Source organism: Calidris pugnax, unplaced genomic scaffold (genome assembly GCF_001431845.1).
Source record: "Calidris pugnax isolate Ruff unplaced genomic scaffold, ASM143184v1 scaffold38, whole genome shotgun sequence".
NCBI lineage: Eukaryota > Metazoa > Chordata > Aves > Charadriiformes > Scolopacidae > Calidris > Calidris pugnax.
In genome coordinates, this window is record NW_015090995.1 from 1399841 (window position 1) to 1411623 (window position 11783).

The 11783-nt window shown below is 42.3% G+C and overlaps 1 protein-coding gene across 1 annotated transcript in view; it reads left to right on the plus strand.

Annotated features, from left to right (window-relative positions):
• ITM2A (integral membrane protein 2A) overlaps window positions 1–11102 on the plus strand; it is an 11304-nt gene extending 202 nt beyond the window's left edge. The window contains exons 2-6 of the mRNA XM_014955152.1: window positions 4148–4282; window positions 4512–4700; window positions 6113–6223; window positions 7355–7505; window positions 10012–11102. Coding sequence (XP_014810638.1) covers window positions 4148–4282; window positions 4512–4700; window positions 6113–6223; window positions 7355–7505; window positions 10012–10100 — 675 coding nt within the window. The 3' untranslated portion in view covers window positions 10101–11102. The remainder of the gene's footprint in view (window positions 1–4147; window positions 4283–4511; window positions 4701–6112; window positions 6224–7354; window positions 7506–10011) is intronic.
• Window positions 11103–11783: the final 681 nt, after the last annotated feature.

Below are 11783 nucleotides of genomic sequence, written 5' to 3' on the forward strand. Positions count from 1 at the left end.
GCGGGCCGGGGGGAAGGCAACCGGCAGCCCGCAGAGCCCCTGACTGCCGCTCCGCCGCTCTTTTCGGCTCTTCCCGGCGTTAGGGCAACCTTCCAGCCGGGGGGCGGCTGCTCTGCCATCAGCCCCGCGTGTGTGTGTGTGTTTGCGGGGGGGAGTAGCTCCCCTCAGGGCCGCCGCCGCCGTGAGGGGCCGTCGGGCGGGCGGGCGGTGCGGGTCTGAGGGGGCCCGAGCGCCCCGCGTTGCCCGCAGCTCCTTTTTTGCCGTTCTCTCCCCACAGCCATTTTGGCAGCCCGGCTGCCGGTCGGGAGGCCCCGGGCGGTGCCGAACTGACATGCCCGGGGCAGGCCCGGCTGTTTATCAGGCAGTTGGGCCCGTGCCAGGGCTCTGTTTCCTGACGGGGCTTTAAACCAGGGCCCTGCTTCCTGACGGGGTTTTAAACCTTCGCAGCCCGGAGGAGGCTGATTCCTCCGCTCTGGCGAGCTCCGGGGCTGGGCTCCGGCCGGGGAAAAGTGGCGTCCCCTCGGTGGCAGCCCGGCTTCTCCCCCGGGGAGAGAACTGGTTTGCGTTTTCCCAGCAAACAAAGTGGGTTAGGGCTCGTCCTCCGCTCGCTGCTGCTTTGAAACCTCCGTAGGCAGCGAGTTGGGAGAGCGGCGCTGCGGTGAGGTGTCTGGGTTTCTGGTATGTCTGGATTAAATGGAGAAACCTGCCATAAAGGTTTTTAAATAGAAACCCAGGCAAGTACTCTGTGGTTGGCTTTTCCTTCCTAACGAGTTGCCGCGTCACTGGCTTGAATTGAACTTTCCAAATCTGTGGGAGACTTTATTTTGAAGATGTCTTGCTTAGTTGCTGACATTTTTAGTCAGATGAGGAAGATCAACATCTAGGTAAATAAATCAGTAGCTCTAGAGGAGGAATATGGGATGGACCGAGATGTATGAGAGAGTAGGACTATTAAAAAAAATGCCAAAAACCAAAATGCAACACTTGTCGACTTGGATTCTAATGTCTTTATTTTTTTCCCCCACTTCTGTAACCAGGAAAGCAGCTTGTCTTCCACCCTCCAGAGCCTCCACCTCTCCTTAAGTAACCTCCCAGTAAAAGGGGAAGGGGTACAGAGTGGTGTTACTGGTCGGTGGACTCTTCTGAGCTGTAGGAGTTGTATGTGTGTGCAGTTAATATAGTAGCACTGAATTACTAGATCAAGAGGAGAGGGAGAAAGTAGCGAAACAGTGTCAGTAAAGGAGTAATTTAAATTTTGAAAATGTCATTATACTGGCCAATTCTATGTAGAACAAGCTCATCAGCTACTCCTGAGGCAACTTGTTACATATATTCTTGCTGGCCCTGTACCATGCAGGGACACCTCCCACCAGACCAGGTTGCTCAAAGCCCCATCCAACCTTGAATCCCTTCAGGGATGGGGCCTCCACAGCTTCTCTGGGCAACCTGGGCCAGTGTCTCACCACCCTCACAGGAAAGAATTTCTTCCTAATACCTAACCTAAATCTCCCCTCTTTCAGTTTAAAACTGTCACCTCTCATCCTGTGGCTCCCCCTGATCGAGAGTCCCTCCCCAGGTTTCCTGGAGCCCCTTCAGGGACTGGAAGAGGCTCTAATGTCTCCCCAGAGCCTTCTCCAGGCTGAAGCCCCCCAGCTCTCTCAGCCTGCCCTCACAGCAGAGGGGCTCCAGCCCTCGAAGCATCTCCGTGGCCTCCTCTGGCCCTGCTCCAACAGGTCCATGTCCTTAACCTTATTAGTTCTAATATACACCTAGACCCTTTCCTCTCTTCTCATGATAGCTACTCAAGCTGCTTTTTTTATATCTGTCACAATATTCTATGTGTTTGCAAAAGTGTATGTGTTTTTTTTTTAACAACTCTTCACTCCGATTTAGGGGCTTAGAGTTGTCTGTAAACATCAAGTTCACAGTTTTACTCCAAGACAAACTTGTTCTAGTGCTTGTTAATGTCTCCTTTTGCTGGAATATTTGTGCAGAGCAAACAAGCTTAATGGCTAATGTTGGCTGAAACAGCATGATAAAAGTCTCCTAAATATCTGCACAAAACACTTGAGCTTGCAGAATACTCTCCCTGCAGATTCTTTGGAGCTGACTCTGTCAACAGTGTCTCTTGAGCTAGCTGGAGATGTTAACACAAGTGATTTTTCTTCTCCTCCTCTCTTAGTCTTAGTTTGCTTTGCTGGTTACCGTGCAACTTAGAACTGCATTCTCTTTGCAGGCTTTTTATGACTTATTATTTTTGAGCAGAGGCTTTGTAACCTACTGGCGCAAAGTCTTGATATTGTGTTCTCTTATCAGCTGTCAACTCTTTCTTCTCAGGTTCAGGCTGCCTACATAGCTTCTTAATATGATAAATGCCTTTGCTTTGTTTGAAATGCTTGTAGTGCAAGTGTAGCTAATCACGTCGACATCATCCAAGCACTGGGGCGTCTGCTTTGCCAAAACCTGCTGCAGACTGTTGTGTTCAAGTAATGATAGGCTAAATGAGTAAGTCACTGAAAGGTGAAGGTGGCAGAATATGAAGAGAATAGCATTAGCCTGGATCTTAAAAGCCAGGTTAACTCTGAAAGATGGTTTTTACATAATGGCATATAAATGTGCCATAATTCTGACTTGAAACTAGTTTGGGCTTTTTGTTTTTGACAAATGCTTAACTAGCCAATTGTAGCGGCTTGTGTCTCGCTGAACCAACATTTTTCCGTTTGGAGGATGCGAGAGAGGAATGTAGGAGTATTGACTTTCGCAAAACAGCTTGTTTTTTTGTTTCAGTAATTGCATAGCTGATGCATTTGACTTTTACGCTGCTATATCTTGCTGAGCGTGGAAATATGTGCAGCCTTTGTAATAATACTGTGGCTTGTTGAGATTGCAGGTTTTTTTAAATATGTTGTGTTCTACAGGAGTGCAAATAGTGGGACCCAAATAAAGAAAGGCCATGGAAGCTGCTGTGCTAAATCTATCTACTGATTCTAGGAACAGCACAAAGGAAAAGATCTTTTGCTGTGAAATGCAATTTTTCTTCCTGACCAGTAGAAAGAGCAGGTCTTGAAAGTGACCTGCTAAATACTGGAGTCATGAATCATTAAAGGGACATACTTGACCAAGTATATTGATGCTCTAAACATTTGGGGTTTATACCTGTGTGTTTGTTTTTTAAAGAACCAAAAGGAGTATGTGTTTGCCCAAACAGAATGTCATTTTTGAATTTGCAGTTCTCTCAACTCAGCTTGTGTGAGCCTTTTACCTGGAAGTCTGGAAAGGCACTGAAAGAGCTCTTGTCATTGCCATTCAGACACCGTTAGTAGCTCTGCAGTCATTGTTACACAACTTACCACCATGTTGTGTGATAGTGGTTTCCTCTGGAAGCAGTGACCTTCTCCTTGGGAGAGTGCTGGGTGCGGGGGGGAAACAAATCACCAGACTAAAGAGATAAGTTTCAGGCTGCTAGAAACAAAACTTCCGTGGGGGTTGGGTGGAGGGAGGAGTGTTTTGAAGCTGCAAGGTAGGAAGTGCCAAAGGGACTTATTTTTGTTTGGCATAATTTGAAGCTGCGTTTAAGGTGATGAGTCCACTTGTGCATGTTGCAAGTTGTAAAACTTGAATGTTTGACTTGCATCCGATGTTCCCCAGCTAATAGACAAAGTTGCATTTTAGCTTTTTCTGTTAGTCCTGCTTTGTAAGGAAAAGTAATGTTATCTTATTCCGTCTGATAGGAAGAGAAGGATAGGAAATAGGCTATTGGGAAGAGGCCTGAAAACACTGCGTACCTTAAAATGACCTTGCTCTACAAATCTTGCTTTCCTTGTACTGTATTGCGGCTGCAGCAGTGTCTCTTTTGTTACAGTCATTTGAATTTCTTACACCTCAAATGGTTTCTCGATAAAGATTTGTCTAGAAAGCATCCTCTAACCGAGAAAATATCTTCTTTCAGTGCTGTTTGAAAACTGATCTTAGTATAATGCAGTACTATTTCATGTATGTGTTCTCTTATATGATGCTTGACTTAAAATTCTCACTGCACACCTAGAAGAAATAGAAGATGATAGGTCATGGTGAAGCAGTAGAGAACAGCTTGCTGCCAGTTCTGAGAAAGTACGCTTTCTAAGGTCTCATCCCCTTTTATTTAAAGGATCCAGAAGTTGCCACCACACGCGGAGGCGAAAACTCATCTGGAAGATGTCTGTTGACTCTGCTGGGTCTAGCATTCATCTTGGCAGGAGTTGTTGTTGGTGGAGCCTGCATCTACAAGTACTTCATGCCTAAGGTAATGTGAAAGTTCTCTTTTCTTTAAGCATCGCTGAATAATAAAAGTATAATTATAAATGGATTACAGCTATAATAGAAAACCTTCAATAAGTGGGACATGAGGACTGCTGTGTCCTTTAAAACATCCAGGTGTGACAGATGTGTACTTTGTCATAGCATAAGTATTAGAAATGCAGTCTTAAAGCAACATTCACTGTAAAAATGACTAGCCTTGCTCTTACTTTCAGCATAAGGTGTACCGTGGTGAGATGTGTTACTTTGAAAATGAAAATCGTGATCGTGCAGTGGAACCGTATTTCCTCCCAATTGCTGAGGAAGCTGACATCCGAGAGGATGACAACATTGCCATCATTGATGTCCCCGTTCCAAAGTTCTCGGACAGCGATCCAGCAGCGATCGTTCATGACTTTGATAGGGTGAGTACGTGTGAAGCGATAAGAAATAACTGTTCTTGTCTCTCACTGGGAAACTGTGGAGCGAATGGTAATCGGAACAGCTCCAGGGTTTGCATTCTTGAGGCTTTTAAAGCTTACTGTCAGTCCAAGTTTCTCTTTGAGGATGGGTTTAAGTGTAGGAAATCTGACCCTTTTAACCGTATAATCGTAGACTTCTGCGAGGGAGGAGTGTTACAAGAATGTTAGAGGAGTTTGTACCCACAGTGACTCTAACTGTATTGTTTCTCAGCACAATGTATCTCATTGTTATGCAGCTTTAGATGTTGTTGCCCATAGGATAGATATCTGGAAGTGGCACTTGCCATTTGGTCAAGAATCCTATGTAAATGAAAGTGAGGATAGAAGAACAGTGTAAATGTGAGTGTGTAATGTGGGGAAACTGAGGATTCGGTCTGAGATTGTAACAGAGTTTTGCACAGCAAATGTAGAATTCCAAACAAGTGTGGGCTGCTTCTCCTTGGATAACTGAACTAAAGAAATCACTTCAAGTGGCTGAAAGCTAGAACTTGAAAATGCCATGTTAGTTGTGTGAAGTTTCTCTAAAGTAAAGATGAGAGGATGGTTTTAATTTGACTTTTTAATTGAAGTTGTGTGGATAGTATTAACAGTTACCCTTAGTCAACTGTAAAAGCTCTTGTAGGTTGGTTGTGAGGCAAACCTTGGCGATGCAGACACAATCGCAGTAAAGACACCAGAACTGACCTCTGTATGTGCTGCCTTCTAACAGCAGCGTGGAATGCCACGCAGCCAGGCTGTGCTGCCTGTGTTTGTGGTATTTGCAGCTTTTATCTGTGTTGTCTTGACAGAATCTTGGCTATAACTTAAAGGATTCAGGCAACGTAAGAACTTCAGTTGCTTCTACCTAAGAGCTGTGCAAAGTCACAGTGAAACGAGTAGATGCCCTCATAATTTTATTCTCTGCAGTTCTTGCACTCAGTGGTAAATCTGGTGGGGCTTTCTAGAGGCTAGTTGTTTTTTTGAAAAACTATTTAGAGGGAGTTATTGCTTATCAACAGTTGGATACCTTTTGTTTGCACTGTGCTTAATTGACCTTCTTCAGTTATGACAGCATACTCCCAAATACTTTCTGTATTAATACAAACTGTACTCATTTAGAATTACGATAGAAACTGCTTTTGTAGTCAGCTCTCCCTTCTGTACAAAAGTCCTGTTGTAAACCATAATAGCTGTAACCACTGTTTACAAAAGTGGTAATAGCTAAATTCTTACACTGGATAGTTCATGAATGCATCTCTTTGATACCAGGTGTGTGCCATCTCCAGCTTTTTGAGTTTGCTTCTTAGTCCTTGTAGAATTGTGTTCTAGTAATCAAAGGCCACACTTAATTAATTGAAAACTTCTTTTCAAAATAGCTTTTGACGGCGTATCTTGACTTGCAACTGGGTAACTGCTACGTGATTCCACTGAACACATCCATAGTTATGCCACCAAGAAATCTGATGGATCTCTTTGCAAAACTGGCGGTATGTGGAAACTTTACTGTTTTGTTATGCTGACAAGATCCCTTTTGATAAGAATTCTGGGTGTTGCTCCTGAACTACAGTCTCTTGCTAGAACAGTCCTCTTGCCATCAAAGTACATAATCCCCCTGGCTCAGTCACTGTACTGAAGTTAAGGCCAGCTGTCAGTGTATATTATGTTGAGTAGATTCATGCTTAATGCTCTTATTAATACCTAGCTTTATGAAAGCTGAAAGCAACTAGCAAATAGGTTAAATTTAGCTATTATAAAGGAATTTTATAAAGCTCCAAATATCACTGAAAGCCTAAACCTGAAAGTTACTACCGGAAAGCTGACTTGCCCCATGAGAGTTTTAATGAAAAGAACAATGTGAACTTGTTCTTCTGTTCTGTTGGCACTGGAGTTAGGAGTTCATCGCCAGCACTTTGACTCTTCAGTGACTAAAACTTTTTTTTTCCCATAAGACTTGCTTGTCTTATGGGTCAAGATGATAGAGCTTGCTGCTAATTTCAGATTAAATGCAATAGTGAGCTATCGTGTATCAAATGTACTCTCAAAAAAGTTATTGATTCCTCTGCACCTAGAGCTGGAGGCCACCTGGTCTAGCTAAGCTTGTTTCATTTTCTTTAGCTTCATGAAGACAAGCTTTAAGTGAGTCTCCCTGTCCCCATTTTTAGGAGTTGGTCATGAGGGGTGGGAAGTCGTTTCACTTGTGCTGTGATTGTGGTGAAGGCTTAACTTCTGTAGGTCACACTGCTTTCTTTTTTTTTTTTTTTGTATTGGAAATATATTCCCTCAAACACAGAAACTTTAGTAGTACTTTTTCTCCTCTTTTAACTGCAGACTTTGTTGCATACAAATAAACCTGAACAGGTTGTATTTGTTTGCTTCATGTGAGGCAAGTGGTGTTATGGTTAACTGTGCTTTGGATGTAACTGCAACTGTTTGAAATAACCTTTGTCAGTTTTTAACTTCTCTGGTATGCAGCTGGTTCAAGACTGGCATATCTTAGTATTAAAAAGAAGGAAAGTTGGAATCTAGTGCTTGAAGCCCTTCCAAAGCAAAGAGTAAAATGTAATGATGTTTGTCTGTTGTTAACAGAATATTGTTTCTCAAGGTTTTTTCTCTTTTAGACTGGCTCTTACCTGCCTCAGACCTATCTAGTCCGTGAAGAAATGGTGGTTACAGAGGAGATAGATAATGTGTCTGATTTGGGTATCTTCATCTACCAACTCTGTGTTGGGAAAGAGACGTTCAGACTTCAGCGCAGAGACCAGATAACAGGTAAGTCCCTTTCAGAAAAAAATTAATCTGTTGTTTGAGTAGGGAAAGGGTAAATACGTAAACTTCTGGATTTTTTAGAGTTGGAAATCTGAGTGCTCATCATGAGCTGAAACTAACCATAGAACTTAAGGGTATTTTCCCCTACTTTCAAATATGTATCTGAAGTTTCAACTGAACATGATGATAGAGAGTTTCAGTTATGAAATTAGAGGTTGCATGCCCAAGCCAAATTTGAACATAAGCTTATTTCTGTTCCATTTTTTTGGTTGAAACTGTAAGTTAGTTTGGCCCTAAAATTCATATAATCTATCTGATAATGTGAGTCTGTGTAGGTGCAGTTTAGGCTGTCACTGTCTGTCTAAAACTGGGCTACAGGAGCATAGAGTTAAAGCATTATCTTCTGGTTCATTTGCTCTGGGGAAAAAAAAAATAATTGAACATCTAGCTCCGGACATCCCAGACTTCCTCTCTAAAAGAGGAAGAACACCTCATAGGAACTTCTGAGCTCTGTTTCTTTATTGCCTGTCTCCTTGTGCCACCCCCTGCCGTTCTGTGAAAAGGATCAGATTTGAGGTGTCAGTGGTTTTGACACACTGGGAGGAGGCCTGGAGTACAGAAATCTGCTGCTATGAATTTTAGTTCACCGTAGTTGTTAAAGCATTTCATAGTTTGCTGCTCTCACCAAACACATAGCAAAGTAATTCTTTGTCAGTTACAGCCTTTCAGAGTGCAACTGTTTGGTTTGTCAGAACTCTCTGCTCTGGTTTTCCTGCCAGGCTCTTAGGCAAGAGTTTCCTCAGCTCGGTTACAGCTTGCAGCATCAGAAGTCACATCTGCTGTTTGCTAGAGACTACAGCCTCTTACTGGATGGAAGGCTCTGTATGTGTGAGCATAAAACTGGTGCTGTGTAGCTAACAGTGTAGGGCACAGGAAAGAACAGTAAATGTTGCCTTTATGGGAGGGAGAGGCGTGTGTCTCTTAGACTTGTTCACAAAAGCATCTTCACAACAGCTAAATTGACTGCTGCTGTGACTGAAAGACTGTCTATAGGCAATACTGCGAAGAGCGTTCGTGATGTTTCCTTAAATCATCTTGCTATAGCATCTTGTTGGCATCTTTGCTGCATAGTCAGAGACTTGTACAGAATACTTGCCCAAAAGGATTCTAGTAAATGAATAAAGGCTCTTGGTACAGTTTCTGTTCTGTAACTAACCTTGTTTGTCCTTGGAGGGAGGGAGGGAGGCAGGAAATCTAGTCAAATAAAAGACTTCTGCTGAGGAGAAAACTGTTTGGGGGCAAGACTTGTCTTGCCTTCCAGATCGTATTTCTAGAATGCCTTTCTTCTAGTGTGTACAGGCCATGCACATGTAAACAATTAGACTGAAATGGATAAAATCATGTAAGTTCTGTGGAGAAATAATTCTCGTGCAGCTGCTGCATTGGCTCTCAGATTTATGTAGAATTCGTGGTTCATCTGTAAGATCAAACTGACCTCTGGTTCTGTGGCAGTTCCCTGGAGCTGTAAATGAGGTGTATGAGAAACTGGACAAGTTTTCCTGACTGTTCAATTATGAACCCATTTAGATAGTCATTGGAAACTTGTAGAGGCATTAAGACTGAGATAAATTGAAGGACAGCCTATAGTTTAAGTTTTTATAAACTAAAGCAGTGCCCTGCTGGGTTTGATTTAAGAGCTAGTGGTTCTAGACTTCGATGGATAGCTTCTCCTGCTTACTCCAAATACTTCTCTGCTTATTAAACAATCCATAAATCTTTCTTCTCTAATTGTTATATATTGAAGCATTTTAGTTGAGCAGCTTGTCTTTGATTGCAGGACTACTATATTCTTGTCTCCTAACACAGATTCACAGCTGATACAGGTGAACTGCCTATGTCAGATCCGATGCTGGCATGTCCCAACATAGAGAAAATCACTTTAATAGTGTTAGGAAAAACTTCAGTAAGATCATCAGCTGAATGGCAAATCCTTACAGGGCTCTCGTCAAAGTGAAGGCTGCTCTTACAGGAGCATGTTCTGTGTTAATACAAACTGGGTAGGGGGAAGCACTGATAAAGAACTATTTATTATTTTTTTTCCTGCATCCTTTCTGAGTTTTTAAACTCATTCCCTGTAACTTCAGTCTATTTTGCTTTTTCTTTGTGGTTAGGAAGAGCTGTGAGAAACTTTGCCGTAAACAATCTATTTAGTGTTGTGTCTTCTATCACTAAACTGGTGGCAGGATACTAGAAAAAAGTGCTTGCTTGCTGTGTCCCCTGTGCTGTATGTGGCCCCCCTCTTCTGCTGTTAGCCTCCCTCATTCTCAGAATGGTTTTTCTCATAGAAAACAAAACTGTTATTAAGCTCTGGTGGCAATCCATGGCTCTAGAAACATGATGTACTGAATGGTTGTGTCTTGCTGCTGTTCATAAGATGCAAAACTTGTAAATACTTGCTGCTGGGTTCCAGATCTGCTTCACTCAGGCTCTCGTCTTTTCTCATCCCCAGGTCTGCAGAAACGTTCAGTGGAGAACTGTCACTCAATCAGACACTTTGAAAACTCTTTCGTTGTTGAAACAAAGATCTGTCAACAGTGAAAGGTGTCGGATGGGAGGTGACTAGTTCACACCTTCATTGAGAAGTCTGAGCATTAGACGTCGACTTCTTAAATTAAAATGTGCAGTGATAATCAAAAGCCTTATGCATTTTCTGTGTATTGCTTGTATTTCAAAAGACAAAGTCACCATTTCAGCTTTCTTTGATCCTTGGTATAACTTTTTAGTTGTCTCATGTAAAACTTAAATTTGAGTAAGGTTTTTTTTAGAAGGTTAATACCAGTTTATCCGTTGAATGTGTTTGATTTAGTGTAATCTGGGAATGGCAGAAAAATATATATATATATATATATAAAAAATGTTAACCAATTCCTTGGCTGGAACCAATTCTGTTCACCTTATCTTTCACAGAATGATTAATATTAATAATCTGTGGTTTGCACATCTTGTGTAGTTCTGTAGAATAGCTCTGCATTCCGTATCCTGGCTAAAAAAAACCTTCTGATGAGTATCACTAAAGGTTTATTTTAACTACCATGTGTGAAGCATGTAAAATCCAACCTCAGTGATCACAAACCTTTAACACTACCCTCTTCCATTTTGTGCAATTACTGTATTGAATTCATATGTATATTTGGAACCTTCCCCGAGCTTACGTTTAATTCTTCTACCTTGGTTTGGTTTTGTGGTATTTAGTTGTTAGATTCGAATAGAGTTGCTCTTAAAGCTTGTCAGTATTTTTGGTTATGAATTGGTTTATCCTGTAACTTCCTATTTCAAGAATCTGTTCTGGTATAGCTCACTTGTGAGTGTGACTGTAGTTGTAAACTTAAACTACTCTGGCTTATATAAACTTTTTAGATCAACTTTTTATGAGCAAGTAGCATTACTACTGCAGTCAGAGCATTGTTCTTTTTTTTTTGAAAGCTGCAGTATAAAGATAATGAAGAGTTAGCGTCCTGCAGTTGATGAACTTGAGAGTTTTATTAAGGGACTTTATATTGGCATAAATTCTGCAACCCTATAATAAATGTTTCTCTAAAATGTTGGTGTTTGTGTGATTTCATGGTGTTAGAGGCAAGTGCATGGTGCTCTGCTCTATGGCCCACGTGGGGGAAGTGGTGGTTTTGGGCCTGGGGCAACATGTGGTGCTCTTACTCCTCATACCCTCGCCTCTTTTTTCAGCTTGTGAAGCCCAATTTCCTCTTCCTGTTGCGATGGAAATGCTTTGTGGTGCGAAATGAACTTGGTGACCAGAGGGAGGAAGAGACATCTCACTTCAAACTTGATGCCCCAGTGGGCAATTCTCAGCGCTGCTCAGGGCTCTGAGTGGAATTCACTAAGCACAGGGGCAGTAACTGTCAGTTGTGCATAGAAAAGGAAGGATGCATTCCATAATTCATCCAGTTGGGTATTGGTGTTGATGAGGCTGGTGATTAAAGGTATGCTCGTCTCTGTGTATTTGTGGCAGTGTTAATGAGAAGTCTTTGTAACATATTATAATACACCAAGACAGCAGAGGGCTAATCAATGGCTTATTGTAGCACCTCTCAGCGTTCACCCTGGAGCTTTGCTGTGCTCTAAGCTCAGGGCTATGAGAGTGCTGCACTAGGATTCCTGTGACTGGTTGCTCAAAGAGCCAGGTGTGTCTTGAACCCTTCTGGCTTTCCTGGAAAATAACTTGGATTATACAAGTGGCAGTAAAAGAGTGGGCAGGCTTTCTCT